We start from the raw sequence: 14,130 nt of genomic DNA, 5'->3' as shown, positions 1-14,130 counted from the left end.
CTGATGGAAGCCTCCTCCAGCCAAACATTTTGCCTTTTAATAAATTTGTCTGATTTTACCCCAACTTTTTTTCTATTAAGATTGGTGTATTAAACTCCAGTTGAGATTGGTGGAGGAGGGATAATACTATGGGATTATCTGTCAGGGGTTGGTCTAGGCCACTTAGTTCCAGTGAAGAGAAATTTGAATACTTTAGCATTCCAAGACATTTCGGACAATTGTAGCTTCCAACTGTGTGGGAACAGTGTGGGGTTCGGCCCTTTTCTGTTTCGACATTACTGTGTCCAAGTGCACAAAGAAAGGTCCTTAAAGACGTGGTTGGGGGAGTCTGGTGTGAAAGAACTTGACTGGCCCGCACAGAGCCCTGACCTCAACACCATCAAATACCTTTTAGGATGAACTAGAACAGAGATTGGGAGCCAGGCCCTCTCCAACATCAGAGTCTGACCTCACAAATGTGATTCTGGGTGAATAGACAAAAGTTCCCATGAACATCTTGTAGAAAGCGTTCCCAAAAGATTGGAAGATGTTTTAGCTGCTGGGCAGGGGGAGGAACTCTATATTAATGCCTATGGGTTTAAATTAGGATGTCATAAAAGCTCCTGCAGGTGTAATGCAGGGGTCTCAAACTCGGCCGGGTAAGTGGGCCACATATAGAAAAAAATAAAAGTTGATGGGCCGCATCACTTTCAAATTTGATACAATACAAAATTATTGTTAATCCGTTATTTGAACTACTATAACACTATATTACTATAATAATACTACATTACTATAAGAATACCGCTAGGTTTCAAATTGGAGAGAATTCTCCAGGCGCTTATTTCAACAATCCAGTTTAAGTGCCGCTAAATGCAGTCCGGCTGCTCAGTTGGCAGCGTTTTGCAGACACACATGTCAAGACTGGGCAGCCCCTTTTTAGTGCAACAGAGTCCATTGTGGATTCTGCCCCCGTGCCCTCTGTGGATGCTGCCCCCGTGCCCTCTGTGGATGCTGCCTCTGGGGATGCTGCCCCCGTGCCCTCTGGGGATGCTGCCCCCGTGCCCTCTGGGGATGCTGCCCCCGTGCCCTCTGGGGATGCGGCCCCCGTGCTCTCTGGGGATGCGGCCCCCGGCGGATGCTGCAACACACCCCTCCGCAGACGCTGTCACAGTGCCCTCCGCAGATGCTGTCACACACACACATACACACACACACCCCAAGTAGATCGCTCCATTGGGGCTCCCTCTAGGAGTGGAATTCCCAGCCAGAGTGTTGCCGACGCTTTGGCTGGGGATTCCTCTGCTGTTGGAGCCCCTGACGTCACTGTCCATACACAGTGACGTCAGGGGATCCTCCTGGAGCGGAATGTGATATCAGGGGCAACCCAAGAGCCGGTGTCCCGGAGCAGAGCGCTAGTATAGGCTCTGCGTCGGAACTCTGGGGAAACCACTGACACCAGTGTCCATATGGACAGTGATGCCAGGGGCTTGCCCAGAACTGGAGTCCCGCAGCAGAGCCGATTCTAGCACCTTACCTGGGTGTCCAGCTCTGCTACTGACATCCCTGTCCATATATGGACATAGATGTCAGGGGAAACCCCAGAGCTGGAGTCCCAGGCAGAGCACTAGTAGGCTCTTCCTGGGACTCTAGCTGTACTCCTGACATCACTGGGACTCCTGCTTTGGGGAAGCCCCTGGCATCACTGTCGATGTATGGACAGCGATGTCAGAGGCTTCCCCAGAGTCACCGAGCAGAGCCTATACTAGCGCTCTGCCCGGGACTCCAGCTCTGGGGAAGACCCTGGCAACACTATCCATATATGGACAGAGATGTCAGAGAATTCTACAGAGTCCCGGAGCAGAGCCTATACTAGCACTCTGCACGGGACTCAGGCTCTGGTGAAGCCCCGGACTTCACTGTCCATATGTGGACAGCGATGTCAGAAGATTCCAGAGTCCCGGAGCAGAGCCTGCACTAGTGGCTCTGTGTCCCGCGGGCTGCAGATGACAGCCCCAGGAGCCCCTGATCTAGACAAGTCATATTGTGTAAGGTTTTTCATCCTATTATATGCTAAGAGGATTTGAAAGGCATATCCCTTGTCACGATTCAAAAAAGATCTCAAACAATATTTTCCTTGTGGCGAGAGGAGAAGTCCTGCAGTCATGGAACCATTGGGAACACATACAGTATATGAATGTTTGCAAATGTAAATGTTTTTCTTCTAAAAAAAAATCAGACGACACAAAAATTCTAGTTACAATTTATAATTTATTATTAATACCTACAATTATCACTAGTTTTACCCTACAATCTTATTTATAATATTACTATTTATTAGGTCCCTATCCCTAAAGATGTTGATCCAGAAGAAGGTGAAAACCCCTGGACATTTTCAGCCAATCTATGTCACAGGGGGAAAATTCCTTCTTGACCCCTAGAAAAGGCGATCAGTCAAACCCTGGATCAAATCCTACTACTAATACTATTATTACTCTTTATTATTATTATTATTATTATTATTATTATTATTATTATATTACTACTAATGCTATTATTACTATTATCCTTATTATTACTACTGCTACTGTTATTATTACTATTGTCTTTACTACTTTTATTTTTACTAGTATTAATTTTACTTAACATTATTACTATTATCACTGTCATGCCTATTCTTATTATTATCCTACTATTAATATGTTTAACATCCCTATACCTAAAGTTGTTGATCCAGAAGAAGGCAAAACCCCTGGACACTTTCAGCCAATTTGTGACACAGGGGAAAATTCCTTCTTGATCCCGGGAAAAGGCGATCAGTCAAACCCTGGATCAAATCTATTTATCTTATTAACCGTTATCTTACTAATATTGCAGCACTAATTGAATTACTACTAAATTATTATTAATTGAATTACTATTACTGCTGTTATTAGACTATAACTATTCTACCATTTCAAGTATTATTAATACCACTATTATAATACTATTTTTACTATTATACTATATTATGATGTCCCTATGCCTATACTGTTGATCCAGAAGAAGTCGAAAAACCCTGGACACTTTCAGCCAATTTGTGTCACAGGGGGAAAATTCCTTCTTGACCCCGAGAAAAGGTGATCAGTCCTAGAACCCTGAATCAAACACCCTACTTTTATTAACATCTATCTAATTAATTATTATTTATATAATCATATTTCTCAAATTACTGCTAGTATCTTATTAATATTATAATTTTATTACTAGATTGTTATCTTTTTTATGACTAATATTACTATTACACTATATCATTTATTCTATTGCAACTAATTATTCGTATTATACTATTTTATACTATTATACTTTTAATATTAATATTATATCAGCAGCAGAGAGGTTTCAGCAGGATCGTCCATAAGATATTCGTCTTTCCTCTCTTGTGGTGGTTCACGTACTGGCGGATGGTGCTCTGCCTTATCCTGCTTCTTCTTGTGAAGTTCTTGATGTTGACTGTCTTCACTCTCTGCATCTTCTCTCTTCTTGTCTTGTTCTTTTCTTCAGTGCTTTCCTTTTCTTCTTCCAGGTCTTTGCACAGTTCTTTCATCATCAGAGATCTTTCTTGCCGCTCTGTTTTCTCCATCGAAGGTCTAGGCTGTTCTTCCTCTTGTATTAGAAATAGTTTCTGGGCTTCTGTGTTGGTCGGCATGAGACGCTAATAAGACAATAGATTAAGTTACTTGTGTATTCAGACATTCTCAGAAACCCTTCTATACGGATGTAACTTCCAACAAATCTTTCATAAAGGCAGAAAAATAGCCAATATTCCCACTAACTTCCATCCTGTAGAGGGGTGAAGGCAGAAGCTTGATACAATAGGCCAGTCTTCTTAGCTTTTCCTCTGGGGTGATGCTCATATAAGCTGAAAAGAATACAACCAGATAATGGGATCAATCATAAATGTACAGAAACCGTCACAAACCCAGTGTTATAAATACACAGCCAAATCATCAATAGATGGAGGAAACCGAAGCAATGCCGGGACTTCAGACAAGGTTTTTTTAATTTAACATTTACTTTATTAAACTTAATTTGATTATTTTGGACCTCTGGGGAGTTTTACTTTGGATTATTCCTTTTTATTATAATCACAGCAGCCCCTGAAGTTGTGCCTGTATCCTCACAGGAATTGTTAAAGAAAGTTTATTGGAAACTTGTATAACTTTTCATTATACAAGAATGACCTTAATTTCCTGAATCCATAATCGCCCCTTAATATGGATCTGAGCTTGGGGTCACCTGTTACCAGTAAAGCAGTAGAGACCAATCTGACAACATACAGTACAGAGAATGGTCAGTCATCCCAGTGTAAAGAATTATACCTGATCCAACGCTGGCAGAATGGCCGGTCCACATCGTCTCCGGTGCAGTCGTCACTCCAACTAAATGTCTACCAAATCCTATAAAACAGTCAACATATAGAGAAACCATTAAGTGAAAAGGTAACCTGTATGCTGCACACTTTACTGAATACAATGTGCTACCCAAGCCGCCAATGTTCTTCAGCTCCAAAGTGTCCCAATGAATCAGCTCCTGGGCCCCAGTGCAAAATCTGTAACGGCCCCTCACCTGCCATGTGCCATTTGTAATACTGGTGTCTCCACACGAGGCCCTCAGAGGGAACATTGGGCGTCCTCCGGCCCCGGGTGTGACTGCCCCCTCCACACCCACCATAGCTACACCCCTGATTCTCACCAGTGATGGAGGTGAGGTGGAGAACGGCGGCACTACTGCAACTACACAACTTCTAACACAACATCCATCCAAATACAAGATGTGGCAAGTGGAGAAGTCATTGAGTAACAGCCGCAGCTTCACCCACAAACATTTATCTTATGTCAGGTTTTAGGGAAATAATGAATATTTTGGAGAATCTGTTATTATGAAATGTTAATAACATGTATGAATATGTGTGATGAGATAAATCAGCCGACATTTATATTATATTCCGGGATCTTACCTGAGAAATCGCAGTAGTCGCAGTCGTCCGTCTTCACTCTCAGCTGAGATATAACAGACTGACGACAACTACATTTCTTTTCTGTTTCAAATTCAAATCCAGCAATCCTATTGGCCTTCGTTTAGTGCAGTTACCATGGTGACAGAAACAGCAACATATTTAAAGGGGCATGAATCTCTTTTACTGTATGTTTCTTATAATACTATGACATGAAGCTGTAGAGATAATGTGTGGAGCTTATATATCTCTTTACATTTCTACATAGTCATTTATGCAGGATAATGTGTTAGTAACGTGTCAGTTTTATTATTTCATTCTACATGTTATTCAAACATTAGTGTCTACTATAAATTCTTTTATTTCCAAAATATTTTTTTTCTATTAATCAACTTTTTCTTGATTACAGTCACATTATAGATTATTTGTTTTACTTTTTTATATAGCGTGTATATCTCTTCTCAGTTCTTCAGCTTTACTATTTACTATCTTCTCTTTCCTTAGTATCCTACAAACATTTAGAAAAGATATTTAGAAGCATAACATTGCTTTTTTAACTGTTTAACTGTATACTACGGCCATCTCCAGGTCAGTACAGCCTGGGCCTGTTTATTTTACTACTAGAGAATGAACGGTAATGGTTAACAAAAAGTAACCTGGGATTCCCCCCCCCCCCCCCCATCCAGACCGCAATAAGTGATTTAGGTTTACAAATATTTTTAATAGATTTGATTTGTATCCTGTCGAACTGCTACTTAACGCCTCAATGACCAGCCTATTTTAAACCTTAATGACTAAGGTATTTTTTACGTTTTTCCATCGTCGCATTCCAAGAGCTATAACTTTTTTATTTTTGCGTCGACATAGCTGTATAAGGTCTTGTTCTTTTCGGGACAAGTTGTATTTTTTAATAGCACCATTTTGAGGTACATATTATTTATTGATGAACTTTTATTAACTTTTTTTGAGGGGGGGGAATAGAAAAAAAACTGAAATTTCGCCACACTTTTTTGCGTGCTAAACCTACGCCATTTGCCGTGTGGTATAAATAAAACAATAACTGTATTCAGCGGGTTGTTACGATTGCAACGATACCAAATTTGTATAGATTTTGTATGTTTTACTACTTTTACACACTAGAAACTCCTTTTTTTTTTTTTTTTAATTATTTGTTTTTGTGTCTCCATATTTGAAGAGCCATAACTTTTTTTTATTGTTCCACCGATGCAGTTGTATGGGGGCTTTTTTTTTTTGCGGGACGACTTGTAGTTTTTATTGGTACCATTTTGGAGTAGATGCGACTTTAAGGGTATGTGCACACACACTAATTACGTCCGTAATTGACGGACGTATTTCGGCCACAAGTCCCGGACTGAACTCAGTGCAGGGAGCCGGGCTCCTAGCATCATACATATGTACGATGCTAGGAGTCCCTGCGTCTCCGTGGAACTACTGTCCCGTACTGAAAACATGATTACAGTACGGGACAGTTGTCCTGCAGAGAGGCAGGGACTCCTAGCATCGTATATAACTATGATGCTAGGAGCCCGGCTCCCTGCACTGTGTTCGGTCCGGTACTTGCGGCCGAAATACGTCCGTCAATTACGGACGTAATTAGTGTGTGTGCACATACCCTTAGATCACTTTTTATCTCATTTTTGTTAAGTCAGGATTCACAGAAAACAGCAATTTTTCCATTTGTTTTTTATTTTATTTTTTACGGTGTTCGCCGTGCGGGTTAAATGTAATATCTTTATAGTCGGGGTCGTTACAGGCGCGGCGATAACAAATATGTGTAACTTTTTTACTTTTACTTTTGTTTTTTTAATAGTAAAGCATTTTGTAAGGGGAAAGTGGGTTTTTAATTTTTTATTTTTTTTAATTTATTTTTTTAATTCACTTTATGAAACTTTTTTTTTACTATTCCCACTAGGGAACTTTTAATATGCGATCATCCGATCGCTTTTATAATACACTGCAATAATTTTGTATTGCAGTGTATTACTGCCTGTCCATTTAAAACGGACAGGCATCTGCTAGGCAATGCCTCCGGCATGACCTAGCAGGCATTCACTACAGGCAGACCTGGTGGCCTTTATAAGGCCCCCGGCTGCCATCGGCGACACAGACACTCGGCGATCTTATCGCCGGGTGTCAGTGGGATGAGAGGGAGCTCCCTCCCTCTCTCCAAAACCACTCAGATGCAGCGCTCGCTATTGAGCGCCGCATCCGAGGAGTTAAACGGGTGAGATCGATACTGATATGGGATGCTCCCAGCCCTCAGCTACCTCTGAGAGCAGGGAGATTTAAAGGCTCCCTGCTCTGTTTATTTATTCTGATGCAGCGCCGTGAAAAGGCTTATGCATCACAATAAAGCCCATTACGGGCCGCCGTGGAAAGGCGTATTGGCGATCACGAACAGGTTAAATAGGAGTGAATTTGACACGACACGCATGCTACGGAAGAAGCCGTAAAGGACGAAACCCTGGGTCTGGCTACTTCTTTTTAGATGCACTTGTTTTATATTTCACCTTGTATGATTAAATCCTTTTATAATTTAATAATTTAAAACACTTATTCTGCAGTGTTGCTTTATATAGAATCGATCTCTCAGAAGGTCTTATTAGATCTCTTTGGGAGCGGAGATCGTGTGGAACTAGAAGTCCCAGCAGAATCCCACAGAACAACACCTGTGCAGGTGGACGCCTACTCATGGATGGTAGAGTCCTGACCACAACAACTGTTATCTGAGGAGACCGGATAGTCTTGTGATGACACAGGATGTTAGAGCGGTGGAGTACACGTTATAGTTGTTGCTTTATAGGTACTTTGGACTACATTTGTCTTTGACCTGCTACAGCAAGAGGTGTGTATGCTCAGGGCTGGCGTCCGCACCCGGCAAACCCGGGCAAGTGCCGGGGCCCACACCACTTGGCCGCCGGGTGCTGACGCTGCCGTTAAGGCATCACTGTCCATATATGGACAGTGATGTAAGAGGAGATGTATATGGACAGTGAATATGGACGGCGATGCCAGGACCACAGCAGTGTCCCAGCCTGACTGCGCTGGTCCCGCCCCCAACAGCCTGCGTCCGCAGCCTCGCTCCAGCATTCACTGTGCCGTGAGCATCTCGGCACAGGCAGGCGTGATGTAGTGATGTCATCGTTCTTGTCTGCACCGAGTCACTCGCAGGACAGTGCAGAGGGGGAGAAGAATCCTCCACACGTCGTGGGAACGGGGGTAGGTAAGTAATTATGGTATTATTGTTCTATTAGGTAAATATGGGGGCATTATACTAGGTATGGGGGGACCCATTATTGTAGCTGCTGAGGGAGCATTATACTGTATGGGGCAGCTATGGGGTCATTATACTGTATGGTGCAGCTATGGGGGCATTATATGGTATGGGGGGCATTATACTGTATGGGGCAGCTATGGGGGCATTATATGGTATGGGGGCATTATAATGTATGGGGCAGCTATGGGGGCATTATATGGTATGGTGCAGGTATGGGGGCATTAAATGGTATGGGGGCGTTATACTGTATGGGGCAGCTATAGGGGTCATTATACTGTATGGGGCAGCTATGGGCTCATACTGTATGGGGCAGCTATGGGGGCACTATATGGTATGGGGGGAATTATACTGTGGGGCAGCTATGGTCGGCATTATACTGTGTGGTGCAGCTATGGGGGCATTATACTGTATGGTGAAGCTATGGGGTCATACTGTATGGTGCAGCTATTGGGGCATTATACGGTATGTGCAGCGATGGGGAGCATTATACTGTATGGTGCAGCCATGGAGGGCATTATACTGTATGGTGCAGCTATGGATGGCATTATACGGTATGGGGGGCATTATACTGTATGGGGCAGCTATGGAGGGCATTCTACTGTATGGGGAGCATTATACAGTATGGTGCAGCTATGGAGGGCATTATACTGTATGGCGGGCATTATACTGTGTGGGGGCAGCTATGGGGGCATTATACTGTTGGGGCATTCATGGGGGTCTGTCGGGCAAGGAAGCTGGGCATAGGCGTGCGCAGGGGTCTGGTGGTGTTGGAGGGGTAGGGGGGGGCGCTAAGCTGAATTCTTGCACCAGGGCCCATGAGCCTATAGCTACGCCACTCCCAGTCTGAGTGCTAGTAGTGCTCAGCCCGGGACTATGGCTCTGGGGTTGCCCCTGACAACACTGTCTATATATAGACCGTGACGTCAAGGGCTGTGTGGCGCTACCGGGGAGGAGGGGGCCGTGTGGCACTACTATGTGGGCATAAACAGTGCCTAACGTCTATATGGGGGGACAAAGTGACAATTTTTGGCATTTCACTGGCGCTGTGAGTTCCCTGCAAAGGGGCCCACTAAGTCTGTGTCGCCCAAGGGCCCATGTAAACCTGGAGCCGGTCCTGTGTATGCTCATTAATGCTCTTTATGGGTATGTGCACACGATAACTGCATTTACGCCTGAAATTACGGAGCTGTTTTCAGGAGAAAACAGCTACTAAATTTCAGACGTAATTGCATGTACTGGCGTTTTTCGCCGCGTCTTTTACGGACGTAATTTGGAGCTGTTCTTCATTGAAGTCAATGAAAAACGGCTCCAATTACTTCCCAAGAAGTGTCCTGCACTTCTTTGACGAGGCTGTTATTTTACGCGCCATCTTTTGACAGCGACGCGTAAAATGACAGATCGTCGGCACAGTACATTGTAAGACCTATTGAAAATAGGTCGTGTGTACCCAGCCTGAGAATACTAAATTTTTCTATATCCAATAGCGTGCCATGCAGCAGGATACATTTTTAGCTATTCTTGCGGGTTTTTTTTGGCAGCATGCAGATGTCGCTACATATGTCCTCACCAATACATGTACTGTAGTGGCTAAGTTTTCCGTATTTTACAAGTATTCCAGGCTTTTTAAAAGTATTCATATCGGCATGAGTAAAAAAAAACGACTAAGCCAAATTCAGTAGTTTATTATATGTTTAAAGAGGCTCTGTCACCAGATTTTGCAACCCCTATTTGCTATTGCAGCAGATAGGCGCTGCAATGTAGATTACAGTAACGTTTTTATTTTTAAAAAACGAGCATTTTTGGCCAAGTTATGACCATTTTTGTATTTATGCAAATGAGGCTTGCAAAAGTACAACTGGGCGTGTTTACAGAAAGTCCAACTGGGCGTGTATTATGTGCGTACATCGGGGCGTTTTTACTACTTTTACTAGCTGGGCGGTAGGAATGGGAGTGTATGATGCTGACGAATCAGCATCATCCACTTCTGTTCGTTAACACCCAGCTTCTGGCAGTGCAGACACAGCGTGTTCTCGAGAGATCACGCTGTGTCGTCACTCACTTCCTGCCCCAGGTCCTGCATCGTGTCGGCACCAGAGGCTACAGTTGATTCTGCAGCAGCATCAGCGTTTGCAGGTAAGTAGCTACATCGACTTACCTGCAAACGCCGATGCTGCTGCAGAATCAACTGTAGCCTCTGGTGCCGATGTGTCCTTGCTCGTCCGACACGATGCAGGACCTGGGGCAGGAAGTGAGTGACGTCACAGCGTGATCTCTCGAGAACACGCTGTGTCTGCACTGCCAGAAGCTGGGCGTTCTGAAGAGAAGTGGATGATACTTCTATACACAACGCCCAGCTAGTAAAAGTAGTAAACACGCCCCGATGTACGCACATAATACACGCCCAGTTGGACTTTTGCAAGCCTCATTTGCATAAATACAAAAATGGTCATAACTTGGCCAAAAATGCTCGTTTTTTAAAAATAAAAACGTTACTGTAATCTACATTGCAGCGCCGATCTGCTGCAATAGCAGATAGGGGTTGCAAAATCTGGTGACAGAGCCTCTTTAACACTTTTTATATCTAGCTTGGAAAGTGTCAAGACAAGGAGAAATAGATAAGAGTACAGTGTCCAGGAGGTGGCGTAAGGAAGAGAAAAGCGTCTGACAGGCCTTTGTGCCATATTTATTACGTGAACCCTTTTGACAAATTTGCACCATTTCACTGCCTTCTAAATTCCTTCATCTTACGACACTATTGATACATTTGTACTTTCACAAATTTGTGCCATTTTGCACACAATTTAAATTTTCATATTTTTATCTATCCCTCAAAAATTACTCTCCTCTCCCCTAAAAAGATCATAAAGCTACACATAAAAAAGGGTTTTTGAGTAAACATCATATAACAGTGAATAATCCATACTTATTTTTCGTTTTAAGGGGGTTAAAGATGACTATATTTCTATATATAAAAGCAGTTTGCATTTTTTTAATGTTCTTCTCAATGGTTGCCATGTGGCTCTTATGGGGCCCTGGATCCCTTTTGTTACTTGTGGAGAGAATATGTACGTGGCTCGTCTTTGAAGAACTGCATTGTTCGCAAACAAGGGGGAAAATGTGAAGGGTTAAACAAACACCAGCACCTTCTGCCCTGGGTGGCAATACCGGACACCATAATGGGGACCCATTTTGATCTATGGTGCCTCCTCTTTCCTGTTTCTACTGAGTAGGGAGGTCACAGTATGTGCAGCCACGCAGGGGCCCAGGAGGTAATGGGGCCTATTGCCACCTTAGTAGGAAGCTGCTGCTTATGTCTATAGCTCACAATTACTGGTGGATTGTTAGAGACAATAATGGGGTGCTCTATGGGGCCCATATACTGCTCTCACACAGGGGCCCTCTGCTGTCTGTGTCCACCCAAGACAAAAACATTAAGGTCACTGTGTCATAAATGCCTAAAATATTTTCTGACATTTTAAACAAAACTGTATAAATTGTAGACAGCAACTAAATGCGGTAACTGGGGACTTGTTTATATGTTGCATGAGTGTGATCAATTTGTGACATTTTTAGTAAATGTCTACAATTCCTGCAGAACCTTCCCCTATCATGGGATTGTTATTTATGCAATTATTTCCAGCAAGTAAAGTCTATATTGGGTGGGGCAGCGTAACCCACCAAACCCCTCTCACCCAGCCCTGCAGTTTCCAATACTAAAATGATTTTCCTGGTAGGGCAGGAACAGGTGCACGGTGACTATTAACGCGACAGAACATAATCGCTATGTGATAGGGATGGGATTTTACACCATGCCCCCTGTAGATAGTTCCCCACATACAACCCACTGTAGATAATGCCACTTACACTGCCCATTAAAAAAATAAACATTACTTACTAACTGTCCCCGTTCCCATGCTCTCCTCTAGCGATGCAGGCCTGGTGTCCTCTGACCAGTAATAACATCATAGGTAAATCGCTGAACGGCGGGGCAGGAAAATAATAGTTCCCTTACCTCGCCAGTGGTAATAAAACTGCTGAATTGTATCCATGTCCTAAGGACGTGGAAACAATTGAGTGCAGGGGGACCGGGTCTGGCTCCCGTTACTCCCCGATTCCACGAACAACCGGTTTGGGAGAACTGGGGACAACCAGCCGGATCCCACAACTGCCGACAGGAACACATTGCTACGGGAGACTAGGTGAGCTTGGATTGTATTTTTATAAATTTTTATCTCCATTTTCCCGATTCGTGTGCTGCAAACCCTAAAAGTTTCGTATTTCGATGAATCCAAAACTTTTGGGAGATTCGGACCAAATTCAATAAGTTTAGAAGTAAATCTTCATCTCTAAGCACTTCCTTTTTCAAAGTTTCTTTTAATGTGATACATTTTTATTAGATTTTAGTAATTTAACATAAAAAATGGATACAAATAATACTGTTATGTAGCCCTCTGTAGGGCAGAAAGTGTTTCTCAGACTTGCCTGTTACATAATCACCTGCTCACATTTCAGAGCCATCTGTGTACCCTGGATACCGGACAGTGCATGTGCAGACGGCATGTCTGCCTGGCCAATCAGAAGACTAAGTGTGAAATTTGAAACCGTAAAACAGAGGCTTCAGTGCCGGTTTTTAGGTTAATTCCATAGCCAGGTTTGTGCATTCCAGGGTATTACTATTTGTATTTGACTCCTCTTCTGCTTTGTCCCCACTGTACCGCTCTGCTATATCTCATTTGCTCAATGTTTACTTGTCTGACTACTCTCCTGAACTACCCACTTCTGTACTGCGTAGTATGTACAAAATACTTCACCCCTGGTACTGCATCTCTCTATACGTCTGACTTCAGTGAACTACTTCTGGACTGCTTGACCATGCTAGAATTCTTATCTGCTGCACATCCTACCTGGTACATCTAAACGTAATTCCAAGTGTCTCCTTAGTGCCTGATTCCATCCTGTTATCCAGACATTCAACCACTGAACCAGCTAGTCCTTAGCTAGTACCTTTACCCTAACCGCAGTTGTGGTAAAGGGGAGCGCTACAGGTGAAATTGTGCCATCCAGTTGGTTCTTTCTCTGGGTATCACAGTCAATGTATGTACAGAGGCCATTGAGCTAGTCATCAGTATGCTGTTTGGGCAAGGAGCCTTGTGGTGTTTCTAGTGTAGGTTGTGCTTCCACTAATTTGTGGTGAGCATGTGGATACAAGAAGTAGTTTGCGGAGGTCATGATTAACACAAACAGGATCATAACTTTTACACTTCCTTCATGTACATAGGATATCGGGGGCAAGAAATAAAGCACAATGTCAGCAGATATTTTTGTAGGCCCCAATAGAGCCATCCACAGAAATCAGCTTGTGCAGAAATTCTTGACCTTCGAGGTACAGAGCTCCCAAAAGATACATGGTGTCTCAGTGTGCCGTGTGACTACTCTCCCCCACTCTAAAGGTTTATAGAAATATGAAAGACTGTGTGGAGAGAGAGACCAATATGGGAGGAAAAATTATACTGGTTTCTAAAACTCAACCTATACTAGAAGACTGATATATTGGAAGAGAGAAAAAACTCTAGATGATCCCTTGTGTGTGTGTAGCACAGTGGTCTCAATCTCGGCCGGGTAAGTGGGCTACATATAGAAAAAATGGGAAGTTGACGGGCCGCATTACTTTCAAATTTGATACAATACAAAATTATTGTTAATCAATTAGTTATTTGAACTACTATAACACTGTTACTATAATAATAATAATACTACAACATTACTATAATAATACCGCTAGGTTTAAAATTTGAGAGCATTCTCCACGTGTTTATTTCAACAATCCAGTTTTCCGGTTTAAGTGTCGCTAAATGCT

At 43.0% G+C, this 14,130-nt stretch overlaps 2 protein-coding genes across 8 annotated transcripts in view; one reads left to right on the top strand and one right to left on the bottom strand.

The window, feature by feature from the left end:
• CLOCK (clock circadian regulator) overlaps nucleotides 1–14,130 on the top strand; it is an 89,026-nt gene that overhangs the window by 26,349 nt on the left and 48,547 nt on the right. The gene's annotated exons all lie outside the window — the stretch shown is intronic.
• Nucleotides 2,270–12,833, bottom strand: LOC142652440 (uncharacterized). The gene is made up of 5 exons (XM_075828342.1): nucleotides 12,771–12,833; nucleotides 4,979–5,093; nucleotides 4,341–4,418; nucleotides 3,795–3,880; nucleotides 2,270–3,673 (listed from the first exon to the last, which is right to left on the bottom strand). Exons 1-5 carry the CDS (start codon nucleotides 12,831–12,833, stop codon nucleotides 3,344–3,346), a joined length of 672 nt encoding a protein of 223 aa, XP_075684457.1. The 3' UTR covers nucleotides 2,270–3,343.

Source organism: Rhinoderma darwinii, chromosome 1, assembly GCF_050947455.1.
Source record: "Rhinoderma darwinii isolate aRhiDar2 chromosome 1, aRhiDar2.hap1, whole genome shotgun sequence".
NCBI lineage: Eukaryota > Metazoa > Chordata > Amphibia > Anura > Rhinodermatidae > Rhinoderma > Rhinoderma darwinii.
This window is presented reverse-complemented; position numbering and strand designations above follow the sequence as displayed.

What these genes read in the sequence shown, in the direction of transcription:
- LOC142652440 (XM_075828342.1), bottom strand. Translation starts at nt 12,833, where the DNA reads ATGCCGTCTGCACATGCACTGTCCGGTATCCAGGGTACACAGATGGCT. An exon ending in TGGCTCTGAAATGTGAGCAG is followed by an intron (nt 5,094 to 12,770) that starts GTGATTATGTAA and finishes CACTAAACGAAG; the next exon opens with GCCAATAGGATTGCTGGATT. An exon ending in CACCCCTCTACAGGATGGAA is followed by an intron (nt 3,674 to 3,794) that starts GTTAGTGGGAAT and finishes TTGTCTTATTAG; the next exon opens with CGTCTCATGCCGACCAACAC.